The 15364-nt window shown below is 47.2% G+C and overlaps 1 protein-coding gene across 1 annotated transcript in view; it reads right to left on the bottom strand.

The window, feature by feature from the left end:
- Positions 1 to 2286: 2286 nt before the first annotated feature.
- ARHGAP39 (Rho GTPase activating protein 39) overlaps positions 2287 to 15364 on the bottom strand; it is a 164420-nt gene continuing 151342 nt past the window's right edge. The window contains exons 9-10 of the mRNA XM_066578706.1: positions 6527 to 6696; positions 2287 to 4970 (exon numbers count right to left, since the gene is read on the bottom strand). Of these exons, the coding sequence (XP_066434803.1) occupies positions 4776 to 4970; positions 6527 to 6696 (365 nt within the window). The 3' untranslated portion in view covers positions 2287 to 4775. The remainder of the gene's footprint in view (positions 4971 to 6526; positions 6697 to 15364) is intronic.

The raw sequence follows: 15364 nt of genomic DNA, 5'->3' as shown, positions 1-15364 counted from the left end.
AGGTTGGAAGTTATTCACAGTCCTGGGTAGGAACTACAATGTGGTTTATCTATGCTCGGACCAAGATCCTCACCTCATATATATACCTCTGTAACCACAATGGACAAGCAACCCAAAAAGTCATTCATGTAACAAAATAAGTGATTGTCCATGGGAAAAACCCTTCTGGAAAATGTCACTAATTAGCCACACAAGCCCCCAATTAAAACCGCCATCATGAGGAAAGCAACAATTGCAGCCAGATCATACTCTAGAGCTACTCAATAATCCAAGTCCAGCACTTCTCAGTAAGGCCAGCAGAGCATCATGGGAAGAAACGGAGAGATGTCTGCATCAGTGTGCAATATAAGCCGCGACACAAGGAGGGGAGAACACAGCAGCGGTGACACACACAGACGTAGTGCGTGACAATGTACAGATCAGATCCTGATAAATAGAACATACCGTGAGAACTTCCTATATACAGACATAATACATAAAGGCGACCGCAGCGTCCAGGGGGCGGGGCTTATAGTGGGGCCAGCTACATTGGATTGTCAAACATAATTCAACCGGACCGAGAGTGGAGAAGTGAGAAGATGAAGTCCGCTCTTATTCATGGTCACCATCCTCCATTAGAATTAATGTTAATGTGGGACCTTAAGCAAAAATATGTAAATCTAAGTGTGATGGTGATCAATGTCTGATCACTAGGACCCCATAAGAACTGGGACATGGTGAAGTGCAGCAGACCCCAGCACTGAGCCATGTCTGACACTACATAGCAAATAACAGGAAATCATTGGTAATCAGTAACTAGAGGCTGGACAATCATGGAGGGTCAGTAACTAGAGGCTGGACAATCATGGAGGGTCAGTAACTAGAGGCTGGACAATCATGAAGGGTCAGTAACTAGAGGCTGGACAATCATGGAGGGTCAGTAACTAGAGGCTGGACAATCATGGAGGGTCAGTAACTAGAGGCTGGACAATTATGGGGTTCAATAACAAGAGACTGAGCAATAATGGAGAGCCAATAACTAGAGGCTGGACAATCGTGGAGGGTCAGAAACTAGAGACTGGACAATTGACGAGGGTCAGCTACTAGAAGCTGGGCAATCATGGACGGTCAGTAACTAGAGTCTGGAAAATCATGGATGGTCAGTAACTAGAGGCTGGACATGAATCGAAGGTCAATAACTAGAGGCTAGACAATTATGGAAGGTCAATAACTAGAGGCTAGACAATTGGGGGTCAATAACCAGCGACTGAGCAATCATGGAGGGTCAGTAACTAGAGGCTGGAGAATTATGGCTTTCTATAATCAGAGACTGAGCAATAATTGAGGGCCAATAACTAAAGGCTGGGCAATCATGGACGGTCAGTAACTAGAGTCTGGAAAATCACGGAGGGTCAGTAACTAGAGGCTGGAAATGAATCGAAGGTCAATAACCAGAGGCTAGACAATTATGGAGGGTCAGTAACTAGAGGCTGGACATTCATAGAAGATCAATAACTAGAGGCAAGACAATTATGGGGGTCAATAACCAGCGACTGAGCAATCATGGAGGGTCAGTAACTAGAGGTTGGACAATTGTGGACAGTCAGTAACTAGAGGCTGGACAATCATGGAGGGTCAGTAACAAGAGGTTGGACAATCATGGAGGGTCAGTACCTAGAGGCTGGACATTCATGGGGGGTCAGTAACTAGAGGCTGGACAATCATGGAAGGTCAGTAACTACCGTAGAGACTGGAAAATCATGAAGGGTCAGTAACTAGAAACTGGACAATCATGGAGGGTCAGTAAATAGAGGCTGAATAATCCTTGTGGTCAATGACAAGAAGATGGATTTAGGGGGTCAATAACTAAATGTTGGACAGTCATAGGGATCAGTGACTAGAAGCTGTGCAATGATGGGCAGTGGTCAGTAACTAGAGACTGGACAATTATAGGGATCAATAAATAAAGATAGAAAAATCATGGGGGGTCAATAATTAGAGAGAGATAAATTAGGGTGGTCAATTACAAACTTAGAAATTATGGGGGTCAACAACTAGTGAGAAATCATGTAGGCATCAGTAACTAGAGGCTGGACAAGATGGCGGTCAGTGAAAGAAGATGGATGATTGGACTATCACTGTAGGTGTCAATAACTAGAGGCTGGACAATCATGAAAGATTCAAGTAATTGCAGTCCAGACAATGAGTATCTAGAGACTGAAGCACATACTAACACTATTGGTAATAGAGGATTTTCACTATTTCATGGAGAATGGGGGGGGGGGGGGGGCTGAATAATGTATTGGGGTGTAACGGGGGGGAACCACATAGTAACACTCTTCATCAATAGTATTGTAGGATGCCTGCATTTACAAGTCAGTGGAAACGGCTGACACGTGACAGGAGATTCACGTATGATCCAGTAATACATGGATCAGCAGGCCCCTCACTACCACCTTGTGCAAGGATGTGTTTAATGACCTGGGGGCCACACTATTAAATTGCACAAAGCAAATGAGCCCCCATGAAGGCGATGAAATCATGTATATTGCAGTCACAGCATATTCAGTGCTCATATAGCTTAATATACAGAAAACCACTTCTTTAACCATTTTGCAAATAATCTTGATTAGAAACCTCTACCTCTTTTGTTTATAGCTCCTTTGAAGAGCAATGTGTTTCCATGGTGACAGACTCCAAATAAACCCTGTGTAGTCTGATCCTGCAGTCATGTACTACTTCCTTCTATTCCACTGTCAGTAGGTTGTCAAGAAGAGCAGGGGCCGTGGAGTAGCAGGGCTACAGAAACAGACTACACAGCGTCTGTTACCCTGGAGACACAAGTCCGCATTGGAGCTGTATACACAAAACTGAAGGCCATTTATACCCAAGACTATATGCAAAAAAAACTGATGCAAAGGTCTACATCTCTGAAGTTTTGTGTAGGACTAGTTGGCAACTTGAGAAGTGATGTAATCATACTATCATAGGTGGAGGAACAGAAACAAGAAGTGGCTGCAGTCTCACAACTGTGACGTCACATGTTACCGCATAGCCCGAGTCTAGATGATACTGCCACTCTGCCATGTCAAGTCTCAGGCTCTATCCCTTTGCTGGGTATTAAAACATACAGGGCATATATATTGTTTGTGGTAGCTGCTTCCTACCCCTCCCTACAGGCTGCAAGTTCCATATGTCCGGTCTAATGGATCTGAGCACGTTACATTATACCTTGTAGATTCTGAATCTCCAGCGCAGGTAAATGGGCATCTCCGGCAGCGCAGTCCCCATGCTACAGGCACACAGCCATTGCAGTCTGGGACAGATACAGCTCAATGGACATTTCTGCATCGGAGACAGCGCCAGGCACCCCCAGCCTATAATAATCCTTCAGATAATGAGCTAAGCCAGAAGCAGAGATCCCCTCTCCCCCTATTAGAGTCGCTCCAGTAAACCATGCCTGTCACCTAGGGGTTTTCTAAATGACTCTTCATCGGAGCGTTGGACACTGGAAGCTTTTCCTCGAGTCACAACCCTTCTCCTCTCCCTGCAGTCAGGAGACTTGACGTCTTTCCTTCTCCACACTAAGACGTTCACATGCGCCTCACACAGATCCCGTTACATAAACCCCCTAATATATCATCAATAATACACAGAATGGCGAGACACACAAGAATAGGAGGTGCTCCCGTCTATAGTACATATGCCCACTGAGGTGACATACTATATATATCCTGGCAGAATTAAATGCATATATTGTCAACGACAAAAAATGTTGCAAACTGGGTAATGCGGGCCAAGCGTGCGTTATTACTTCACAGTATGTATAGATATTAAAATCCGATTATGCAACAGATTCTGCCCATCTGCAGGTGTGACCACGAGGTTGATTGAGTAATAACCAATGTATAATTAATAGCATTTCCACTGCAACATTTTTTTTAATATCTTTTCACTTTCTTTACATATATCCATCAAATGTGTCACAATGTACGAAGAGTTGTTCTTCTGACCCCCGAGCCTACCTTTTTATATTTGCCACCAGAGGGCAGCATCACTGACCTGTGCATACTTTTCTCTAGCCACCACTAGAAGGCAGGATCTTTGATCTGTGCACACTTGCAACTAGAGAATAGCATCACTGATCTGTTCATACTAGCGTCCACCACCAGAGGGCAGCATAACTGGCTTCTGCATACTTTTCTATAGCCACCACTAGAGGGCAGCATCTTTCAACTGTGTACACCTGCAACTTTGGCATCCTGATCTGTTCATACTAGCATCGTTGTTGATCTGCGCACACTTGCAACTTGATGACAGCATCCTGATCTGTTCGCACTAGCATCCATGACTAGAGGGCAGCACCAGTGATCTATGTGGAGGGCAGCACTGATCTATGCATGACATGGGACAATTCAAGTTGAAACGACTGCTTATTTCATAAGCACGCAAATAGAATCCCTCCTTAAGGAGCAGCCACGTTATAGGTGCTGCAGCGCCGGTCACCAAACAGCATGCCTCACAACTCTGGCACATGAACACGTACACATTAAACCCTGCAGTCACAGTGTCCTGCACTCCCATCATGCCTTGCAGGGCTATATGCTGCACTTTGGTCCGAGGTGGAGGAGTGTCGGGTCCTTATTGCCACAGCAGATGAATCATTCACTCCATGTTTTCTGTACAGGATGAGAATGCGGTGGGAGCGGAGACCTCTCCTGGAATAATGAGATGACAGTGACAGTCACACAATATTCCTGTATTCACGTGTCCTGGGGGAAAGGCGTCACAGTCTGCTATAGAACGGCCTCCATGAAACTTGTGTCCAGGTGCTGGATTAGGACCCGGATGAAGGACATTTCTTTCCTGGTGTTCTCGAAGATGATACGTGGATCATCTGACTGGCAGCGCAGACAGTTTGGCGCCATAACCATGGCCAGATTACTGACGTCCATTTTTGTGACAGCCACATTGGCCGGCTGTACAAATACCTGTAAAACAGAGGAAACCGGGAATTAAACAACGTCCATCGAGAATTAACTGACAGGTTGCTATTAACAGTCCTGCACAGGGTCCAGCTAGCTCTGATCATGGCTGTGTAACCACTCAGATGCCGCAGTCAATGCTTACTGCAAAACTCTTCGGGCGAGCGAGGCGTCAGCAGATGTGAAAGTGTGAACCTGACAGAATTTGGAGAAGGTGTGCAGAGAAGCCCACGTAGCGGCCTTACATGCTTGAAGAGCGGAGATGCTGCTGCATACCACCCGAGTAGAGTGTGCAGTAACTCGGAGGGGAGGCTCCCTGCCTTTGGTGCAAGAGGCCACCACCACTGCGGACCTAATGCAATGAGAGATAATGGATTTGGAAGCTGCTAAGCCACATCCTGGGCCATTTGGAATCACAAACAGAGCGTCCGGGCACCTCAAAGAAGATGTTTCCGCTTAGAGACGGCATCCACCAAAACTTGAGTCATAGTGTACGCCGCGACTTACCCCAGTGGAGAGAATACTTACCTTAGAAACCAAAGAGTCCAGCTCCCGATTTCCAGCAGTGTAACCACCCCCGTGATCACCTGCCTTTGAAGAAGAAGAAGGGAGTGCTCCAATGTGGAGGTCACTATGGCTGACGGGTCAGGGTCAAACTAACGTTGACTGTGTCTTCTGAGGATCGGGCTGTGAATAGAGGTTAAATCTGGTCTGTTCACCCTCCTCGGTGGGTTAAACAGGGGGAGTCTAGTACCAGTCCTAAAGTCCCCCCCCTAGTGCGAAGACCAGTGAAGGAAGAGGTCTGCCACCTATGGATACTAAGCTAAAACTGGCTAGTTTGGTGCCTGTAGGGGGAGCTAACACTTTTTTTTGATTAGTGTCCACCTCCTAGTGGCAGTAGCTATACCCATGGTCCTAGACTCTGTCCTCCAATGCAATGGACGAGAAAAAAAAAAAAGTTTCTTTTGCGCAGCTCCGTAAATTAGCAGATCTTGCTAGTTCCTCCACCGTTCTAAGGACAGGTTCACATGGCGGACTCAGTGCTGGATTTCTCTGCACACATTCCTTTAAAATTGCGGCAGAATTGTGTGGCTAAGTCATGCATTTCTGCTGTAAATCTGCCCCTATGTATGCCACAGAGCGGCCTGCAGACTTGGCCCTTTCTAATGTGTGGAATTTCCAATGCAGATCTGTGATAAGAAATGACAGATCACTTCTTTGTTTCAGAGATGCGGATTTGAAATTCACAGTGCAAAAATCTGTGTCGTAAAGTCAGCAATAAAGATTTCTTATTTAAATTAATGTAAAGCACATTGTAAGTGGATCTTGGAGCAGATTCCATACCAAAATACACCCTGTGAATATATCCTTCGGGTGCCATTATACATGCTACGTTATGATGGCTACACTTGCAAGGGCAGGTGCAGAACAGCAATTAATGCTAAATTGTGTGCGTAAGCGGCAGCTGCTAGCGCATGTGTAATAGGACCCCTAGACGCCACATGAAAATGTCAACTAATCAATGGCCCTAACAAAGCAGCAAGTAGACTAAGCGGTGTCACCTGTAGGAAGCGGATGAGGTAGCACAGCACCATCTTGTTTAGTTTTGGGAGCGAATGTACAACTGCAATGGCCGCCTCCGGGTTCTCATAGTGAGTGATGCACTGCTCGTAGAATTCATGAGGAATCAGAGGCTCCTCCAGCTCCCGGTACCACAGCTTTAATAATGACGCTGTGAAGAGAAGAACAGAGATTGTTATAAAGGCAGCGCGATGTATACCATCATTTAAAGCCCCCCAGCTATAAATTATAACACTATTAGGCTGGGTTCACACATGGCAGATTCCCGACGTAAATGTCGCGGTTTGGCCGCAGCGAAAAAACGCGACATTTCCGCCGGGAAGACCGCGGCCCGGCCGCTCGCTCATCCGCTGCGGCCGGCACTCCCATAGAGGAGAGCAGAGGGAAAAAAAAATAGACATGCTGCGTTCTGCAAAGCTGCGCTGCAGCAGCGGTTTCTGCCGGATTAGCCGCAGCGGATTTGCCGTCCCGTGTGGACGAGATTTCTTAGAAATCTCGTCCACTTGGCTGGCTAATCCTGGGATTAGCGGCCGCATGTGGATTTGCCGCGGCGAAATTCCGCACTGAATTTCTGCGGCAAATCGGCTCCATGTGAACCCAGCCTTAGGCATCACCAAGGAGTTTGATGATGTAAATCTTGTCGTCACAGAAGGAACAATAATAACCTCAGCTGCTGCAAAACAGAATAAAGAATAAGCAGAGGGTTCATGTTATCAGTGACTGAGCAACATGAATCACCCTCTGATGAGGGGCAAACACCCCGAAACAGCTGTCTGTGTATGGATTTTGGCTTGGCTTTCAATTCCAAGTCATTGTTACAAGGCTTGTATAAAGAGTCTAACATTGACTTGCAGGAATGCATTGTTACAAGGCTTGTATAAAGAGTCTAACATTGACTTGTAGGAATGCTGCCTTCCAATAGGTGGTGCTGCAGAGAAATGAGCACCTTTGACTGTGCTGACTTAACCATACACTTAAGTGTATTATAGGTGCATTTTTGTATCTGTGTAAAGGACAAGAGTCCCGGCCTGACTGCGGGTGTACTGAACACGAATTCACAGAATCATAGGAATCTGTGAGATCATGTGCTTGAGTCAGTAGGCCCGCAGTCAGGCTGGGATTTACGATGCGTGTGTTCGAGTCAGCAGACCTGAGGTCAGACTGGGATGCTCGTCCGTAATACACGTGCAAAAAAAGGCACCCATAATATATTTGTGTGAATGCTGCTTACAGTGAGATCTCTACGAAGAAAGGGCATCAGTAGCAGCAAAGAAATGCAGAGCAAAGCTGCGGGGATGCCACCTGCACAGACAGGTCACCTGTGTACTGGCACCAGATTCTCCTTATGCTCACTGCTTAAGCATAGACAGAGTTAACGGTGTAAAACCCCTTGCTGCAGTCTGTACACGTCCACCAGTGCAGCCCCTTTCATGCTCATTCATGCTGCAATGGAGCGGAGGAGTTTGTCTTTGTGACGAGCCTTACTTGCTGCACTACTTCCACATCCGCCGGCTCGGCCCCTCCTGGTGCAGCCGGGCTTAACACTTCAGTACAATACGGAGGAGAGTAGAAGAGGTGACGCAGGATCTCCGCATTTAGAATGGACCCTCCTCCCTCTGGTTGCCATGGAAACAAGGCGCTGCACCAGGGACACAGACAGCAGCGATATACGGCATAATGGCAAAGCACTGCAGCGTACAATGTCACACAGAGCGCAGGAAGACCAGTACTCTGCATCACAGAGAGGCCTCGCCACCCACTGGCAGCCCAGTAATGATTCGCCTCCCACCACATCAGGAAGGGTTATAATAGCAAAGTACACGTGGCGCTCACACTCCTCTGATCCCAGCGACTGCCACATCAATGCAGTGTCAGGATGGCAGACGAGGGCACCAGAGGTTCTGTCAAATTGATGGGCCCCTAATGCAACAGGGCCCCAAAGGTCGAACAGAAGACAATTTTATTTGTTGGCGACTTTGGAGCCACTGCATTCATTTTTACGCATTGCATTCTGGGAGAACTTTTTTTTTTTTATTCTTGATCACCCTACTCTACAGTGCCTGATGTAAAAAAGTATATTTCCCATAATGCAATATGGCACAACAAGTTCTTCACAGGCACTGAGCCAGCAGGGAGCGTCAGAAAGGTGTGAGATTAGTAATTCAGTATTTGGTGAGCACAGCTCTGGATACGACCAGCATGAAGGCATCATGTGGCTAAAGTAAAGGTTGTATACATCTGATCAATTAAAGGTGATTACTTAAAGGGGTTGTATCAAAATCAACATTTAGCACCTATCCATTGGCGATTAAAAAAGTCTATTCAGTGGGGGTTTCACCGCTGAGACCCCCACTGATCCTAGGACGACGACAGTGGCCGTTGTCACGTGTCCCCTCACTACAGGCTCACTCCACCCCCCACAGTGAGTTGGAGATTGAATGGAGTGGCGGTCACACATTTACGGTGCCGCACCACTCAGATTCAATGGGACTGCCAGAGATAGGTGAACGCTTGTACTCCGAAGTTTCCATCAGCCTTATTGAAATGAATGGAGTAACATCGTGCATGCTGGACTGCCACTTCAATCTCCCCATCATTGTGGTGGGTGCTGTGCAACGGCAATAAAGAAGAGAGGAGGCACCGGATCCTTGTTCTAAGAATCATCGAGGGTCTCAGTGGTGAGACCCTCACTATTCAGACTTTTATTATAAATCCTATGGGTTTTTTGAACTTTTAATATTTTTATTAAACTTAATTTTATGTTTTTTCTTTACATTTTTTTTTTAATTCCCACTATGGGACATGAACATGTGATCACTTCTACAATATACTGAAATACTTCTGTACTTACCCCCATGCTTTATACAAATAGAAACCCTATTGTTTCTCCTTAGGAAGAGCACTTATCAAATAGGAAATAGCAAAGTACCTCCAGAGGCCCACCTATTGAAAGGTATATCCTAATCGTTAACGTTTGACCTTTCAATAGGTCTTGTCAACATGACTAAAGGGCCATTTACACGGGACGATTATGGATCAGAAGTGTCCAAGCTCCCATGTAAATGTACGCAGCGACTGGACGAGAGTTGTTCAGTGTACACAGCAGTCGGTCACCTCTGAGCGACTGTCTATTTAAAGTGAATGGAGGTGGGCGGGGGGGGGGGGGGGGCGCTCCCCTGCCCACTCCGCTTCCATGCCAGCAGTGCTTTCAGAAATGCCAGCGTTACTCGCTCCTGTGTTACAGCAGCATCACTGGGACGTGCTGTCAGTCATCATTTACCCCACAGCTCATCCCGTCTAAATGGGGCATAAGGGTTGTTTCACACAAGCATATGCGGGTTCAGTCGTGTATATATGCAGGACATTTATGTGACCGCAAATCCCATTTCCCCCTGTATTTCACCCATTACTGTGGATTTCTGTGCGCTTAAATACGCTTCGTATTTATGCGTGCAAAAAATATGCAGCGGGACCCATTGCTGTGCTGTGCAAATATGCCTGTTCCCTGCGAATTCACTGTGTTTTTGAGCAGCTCCATTCATTTCAATGGCCTATTTTGGAACGAACACCACGTGAAAATATATGCACTTGTGAATGAAGCCATTGAAACTAATGGCTTCTATTCAATACCACATAGGAACGCGCCCTACAGATATAAGCCAAACCCGTGTCTTCTCCAAAAGGAAAGCATTGTCTGTACTCTGGGTTACACAGGATTGCAAAAACACTAAAGGCTCATCTACACACACAGATAATCTTTCAAAAGTTTGAAAGATCAGCGATCGTTTTGAATAAAGTACTGAAAGGCACTAATTGCTATTAGTACTTTATCAGCTTCATTTGCATGCAAATGAGCTTCCAGGAGCTGTTGCAGAACTCAGCAGGAGGTCTGAGCTCTGTAATTCTCTCCACTGTTCAGCCAAGGGCTACTAAGAGAAAACCATGTAATCTCTAGCTCCCCGTGGAGACTTCAGCACCATGGACAGCAGACAGTGTGCGGTCCTGCTTAGCGGCAGAAATGAAAACCGTCGTTCGGCTGAAATTTGAAGATGGGCACATTTAGACGCAACGATTATCGCTCAAAAAACGGCTTTTAAGTGAAATTTGAACGATAATTGTTGTGTCTAAATGGGCCTTCACTTAAAGTGACTGACTCAGCTCAGCTACATCAGTGATATATAGGAATTGTGATAACACAACCTTCTGCTGCAGCCTTTTGTCCACAAAACTCCTTTTTATCATGTGTATAGTTTAACCCCTTAAGGACCAGATGTTTTCCCATTTTCTATTTACGTTTTCTTGTCTCCACATTCCAAGAGCGACAACGTTATTATTTTTCCATTGACATGGGCATATGAGGGCTTGTTTTTTTGTGAGACAAGTTGCATTTTTTAATGATCCCATTCCATGAACCATATCAAGTATGGAAAAACTTTTAAAAATGTTTAAGCAGGGAGAAATAAAAAAAAAGAGAATTTTTTTACTCACCATAAAATCTCTTTCTCGTCTCGTCATTCGGGGACACAGCAAAGACAGTGGGATATAGCTACTGCCACTAGGAGGCGACACGAAGCACAAAAGTGTTAGCTCCACCCCACTGGCTATATTCCCTCCTGCGGAAACCCGACTAATCACTTGGTATGCCAGCAATAGGAGCAACCACGCGGAACGAAAAAACAACAATAGCTAACAATATGACACAAAGGTTATAACTGTAACGAAAACACAGCACCATGTGTGACTTAGAGGACCGGAGTCCTGGTCAGGACAAAAAATGGTGTCATATAGAAAGGAAGAAAGGGCGGGTGCTGTGCCTCCCAATAACAAGACGAGAAAGAGATTTTATGGTGATTTAAAAATCCTTTCTCGCTCGGGTCATTGGGGGACACAGCAAAGACCGTGGGACGTTCCAAAGCAGTCCCCGAGGGAGGGAAAAGGAAAATCCTCAACGCATGCGGTCAGTTTACAGCCGTCTGTAACCTTCCAACCTAGCAAAGCATTGGCTGATGCAAAAGTGTGAATTCGGTAGAACTTAAGAAAAAATGTGTAGGGACAACCAGGAGCCCCCCTACACCCTTGCAAGTCGGAGGTACCATTGCCGACCGCCCATAAGGCTCCCACCGCCCTGACAGTGTGTGTTGTCACCCGAAACAGCAGTGTCTTACCCATAGCCCAGTAGGCCTCAACCAGCACCGAGCAGATCCAGCATGAGAGGACGGCTTTTGGAGGCCACGAGACCACGACACGAGAAGTCTGTTGCAAATAGATCTTCAGAGATCGCACTAGGTCTAAAGCGTGCAGCGCCCGTCCCCTTGGGTAGACGGCCACCATACAGAGCGACGGTAGCACAATGTCCTCATTAATATGGAAAGACGACACCACCCTGGAGAGGAAAGAAGGAAGCGGACGCAATACAACCTCATCCTTGTTGAACACTGTAAAGGGTGGCCTCCCTTTGGAGGGAAGTAACTGCCACCAGGGAGGCTACCTTCCAGCCTGTAGGGTGTCCAAGACCAGATTCAAATCTCAAGGTGGTACCGGAAAGCAAAACGGGGGTGCGGTGTGAGCGACTCCCAGCAGGAAAGTGCGCACAGCCGACCTGGATGCCAAGGGGCGCTGAAAAAGGCCATAAAAGGCGGAAATGTGTCCCCTGAGGGAACTGAGGCTGAGCCCCATCTCCAGCCCATCCTGGAGGAAGGACAGGAGGCGGGTCAAAGAAAAAGGCATAAGGTGAAAACCCCTCCGCTTGCACCAAAGGTCGAACCCTCTCCACACGCGATGATACACCCTTGACGATGACAGCTTCCTAGCCGTAAACATCGTTTGGATGACAGGGTTCGAATAAACTAGATTTTGTAAGGAACTTACCTAAAATCTCTTTCTCGCCTGTATCATTGGGGGACATGGCTTCGACCTTAAGACATTCAAGAGCAGTACCCAAGGGGTGGGAATATATAAGCAGCCGGATGTGTAAAGAAGCAAAATCAGCTCTTTAACCGCGAATAGGTGCCTAGGCACCCTGCATGCTCAGAGACAGAGAAAAAAGAAGGCTCCCGTCGAGGAGCTTCCAATGAGGCACCCGTTCTAGAAATATGTGCCGTAACACAGCCTGAACATTTAGTGTCTCTAGCACAGTGACCCTACACTGCCGCGAAGCAGCGCCAGTGCGAGGAAACCACCACAGAACACCGGTTCCACCAGTGTTGTCAGGAGCAACAGCGGAGAGCCAGGGTGACCGAAGAACCTCTGCCCAATAGCGCATCCCGCTTAGTAGAGAGATGAGTAGACATGAAATCAGCACCACCAAAAAGATGGGGCACCTTGACAGGCGACCTAGTTGCCGGATGTGAGCCTCGCTGGTCTTTTCGCGAAATCCTCTGGAGTCGGGAGGGCGAGCGCTAAGAATTGAAAACAGCATTAGTGTATACCATCTCACGGTCTCCTGCTAGCAATCCTGCAGGAGGATCACAGCGTGCTACTAAGTCAGTCTGATTAAACACTTTGTCTCCCCGACGGTGCTCTTACCTGCGTAGGAAGGCTACGTGGAGAAATGCTGTAGGAGTGAAGTCACAGACTGCTCTGACTACAGAGTACTCCTAACGGCAGCAGCCCAGACATGCCTAATAGGGAAGAACGCGAGGCCCATTCGACATGAGTGACCCACATCCGCGTTGACATGGCTGATTGAGCCTGCCGCCCCGGTCCTCCTAAAAAAAGCCACGGATGCTGGTTTGGTTCCAAGGTTGCCAGGAGAAGGAGCCATAGTGGTTCAGCATGTCAGAGCTGACTGGAGGGGAGCTAGTAGATGGATCTACCGCCCCCAGCAACCTGTTGGAGGAGGCAACCCCTAGCCTACCACTATCTTGAGTTGATGTGCATCCCACATAGCAGCGTGAGTGCACATAGTATGCGGCTCTGGGCGGCCCCAGCCTGCGTCTACTCCTGTAAGTGAGGAAAGTGCTAAATCTGCCTGCAAGGACAGTGCAGACGGGCCACCATAGGGGAGCTAGCCATCAGGTACGGCTCCCCTATTCCGGGGTCTAGAAAAAAAGCAATATGTTCGTGGCCTTCCTGTGCCCACTACTCCTTCCCTATGGAAGGAACTACCAATGTCAGCAAGCCCAGAATACTGCTGATAACCAGTCTGAACATGGCTGGATGCATCGAAAGCATACATGGTATGTGCTTCTTGCCTGCAGTCATGGACACTGCACCAAGGCTGCCTGTCAAGAACCGCAGATGGCACCCCTCAGTGAGCTAGCCACTAGGCAAGGCTCAACCCAGTCTGTCACGGACCTGATGGGCGATGAGTCCAGAGGCTCCCTATGTGAGTACTCCTTCCACATGAAGGGTACCACAGGTGTCAGCATGGCCGGAGCCATGCTGCAATTAGTTTGCAAGACGCGATCTTCTTCGGCTGGATGCCTGTAGCGATAGCGCACATAATACATGGCTCCGGCCGGCTCCTCTCCATGTGTCATTGTGCACATGGACACTGCGCCAAGGCTGCCTGCAGGGAACTACAGGAGGGGCAACCGGACAGCTACCGACAGGCAAGTTTCCACCCGGTGTGAAGGAGACCTGGGGAGCGATGAGTCCAGGGACTCCCTGTGCGAGTACTCATTCCAAGCTCCTCAACTCCAGCAGAGTACTCGCCCAAACACTGCCTGCACTGCGCAGGGAGGGGATGCTGACCTGGACAAACGGGGGGACTCTATGGCTGGCGGGACACATGCAAGAGTGCCCGCCAGGTCCTTCTTTTTCTTCTGAGGGGGCCCGGCAGACAACAGAAGGAGCACTCCATTTCTGTTTGCACTCCTCGGTTGGGTTAAAAAGGGAGAGCCGTTTCTCCCTTTTGACCCTGGCCCATTCTGTAAAACTAAGCTAAAACTGATTAGCCTGGTGTCAGCCGGAGAGGATATAGCCAGTGGGGCGGAGATAACACTTTTGTGCTTAGTGTCGCCTCCTAGTGGCAGTAGCTATATCCCACGGTCTTTGCTGTGTGCACCAATGACACGAACGAGAAAAAGATATAATTGCACCATTTTTAGGGGGGTGAGGAAGGGTTAGTTCACAGTGCAGTAAAAATGACCTATAAACGTTGCTCTCTGAATCAGTACGATTACGGCGAGAACAAATCTATAAACTCTTAATGTTCTTCTATTTTTAAAAAGTAAATACAACTTTTTGTTAAATAAAAATTTCTTTCCGTTGCCGTAATCTGAGACCTCCAGCTTTTTTATTTTTTCATCAATTCGGCTATGTGAGTTGTAGTTTTAATTGGTACTATTTTGGGAAACGAGTCTTTTTGATGTTGTACAGTGACTTTTCTATTAGCCAAGCTCTATGATTACTGAAGGCGCAGACCCATCCGCAGCTTATTACATCAAGTCCCGAAGAAAGCGGAAAAACGCAATTTAAAGCTTCCGATACGCAATGCTATACTTAGACACGCATGTGGCTGCATTTAGCAGAGGACCTTCGGACTCCTATAGTAAGGCAGGTTTCTGCAGACACTATAATGGGCTCATAAGATTAGCAGAGAAACTGAAAGCTGAAGGAAATGATCAGGAAGATCTTCTATACGTGAAGGAGAATTATACTGTGACTTGGGTTAAAGAGAGAACATGGTAGGCAAGGCTCCCAAAATGGCACATTACACGCCTTCCCACAGGGTATACGGGACTGTGAACTCTGGAGTGTTTAGAGCATGAATATAGAGCATGCACACAAATAATCATGCCCTTTAGTTCTTGTGGTGTCAATGCACATATAGTATGTGTATATATATATATTGTTGATTTTTGTTGGATGCCGAT

Source organism: Eleutherodactylus coqui, chromosome 9 (assembly GCF_035609145.1).
Source record: "Eleutherodactylus coqui strain aEleCoq1 chromosome 9, aEleCoq1.hap1, whole genome shotgun sequence".
Taxonomy (NCBI): Eukaryota; Metazoa; Chordata; class Amphibia; order Anura; family Eleutherodactylidae; genus Eleutherodactylus; species Eleutherodactylus coqui.
The sequence above is the reverse complement of the archived record's forward strand: the minus strand, read 5'-3'. Positions and strand labels throughout refer to the sequence as shown.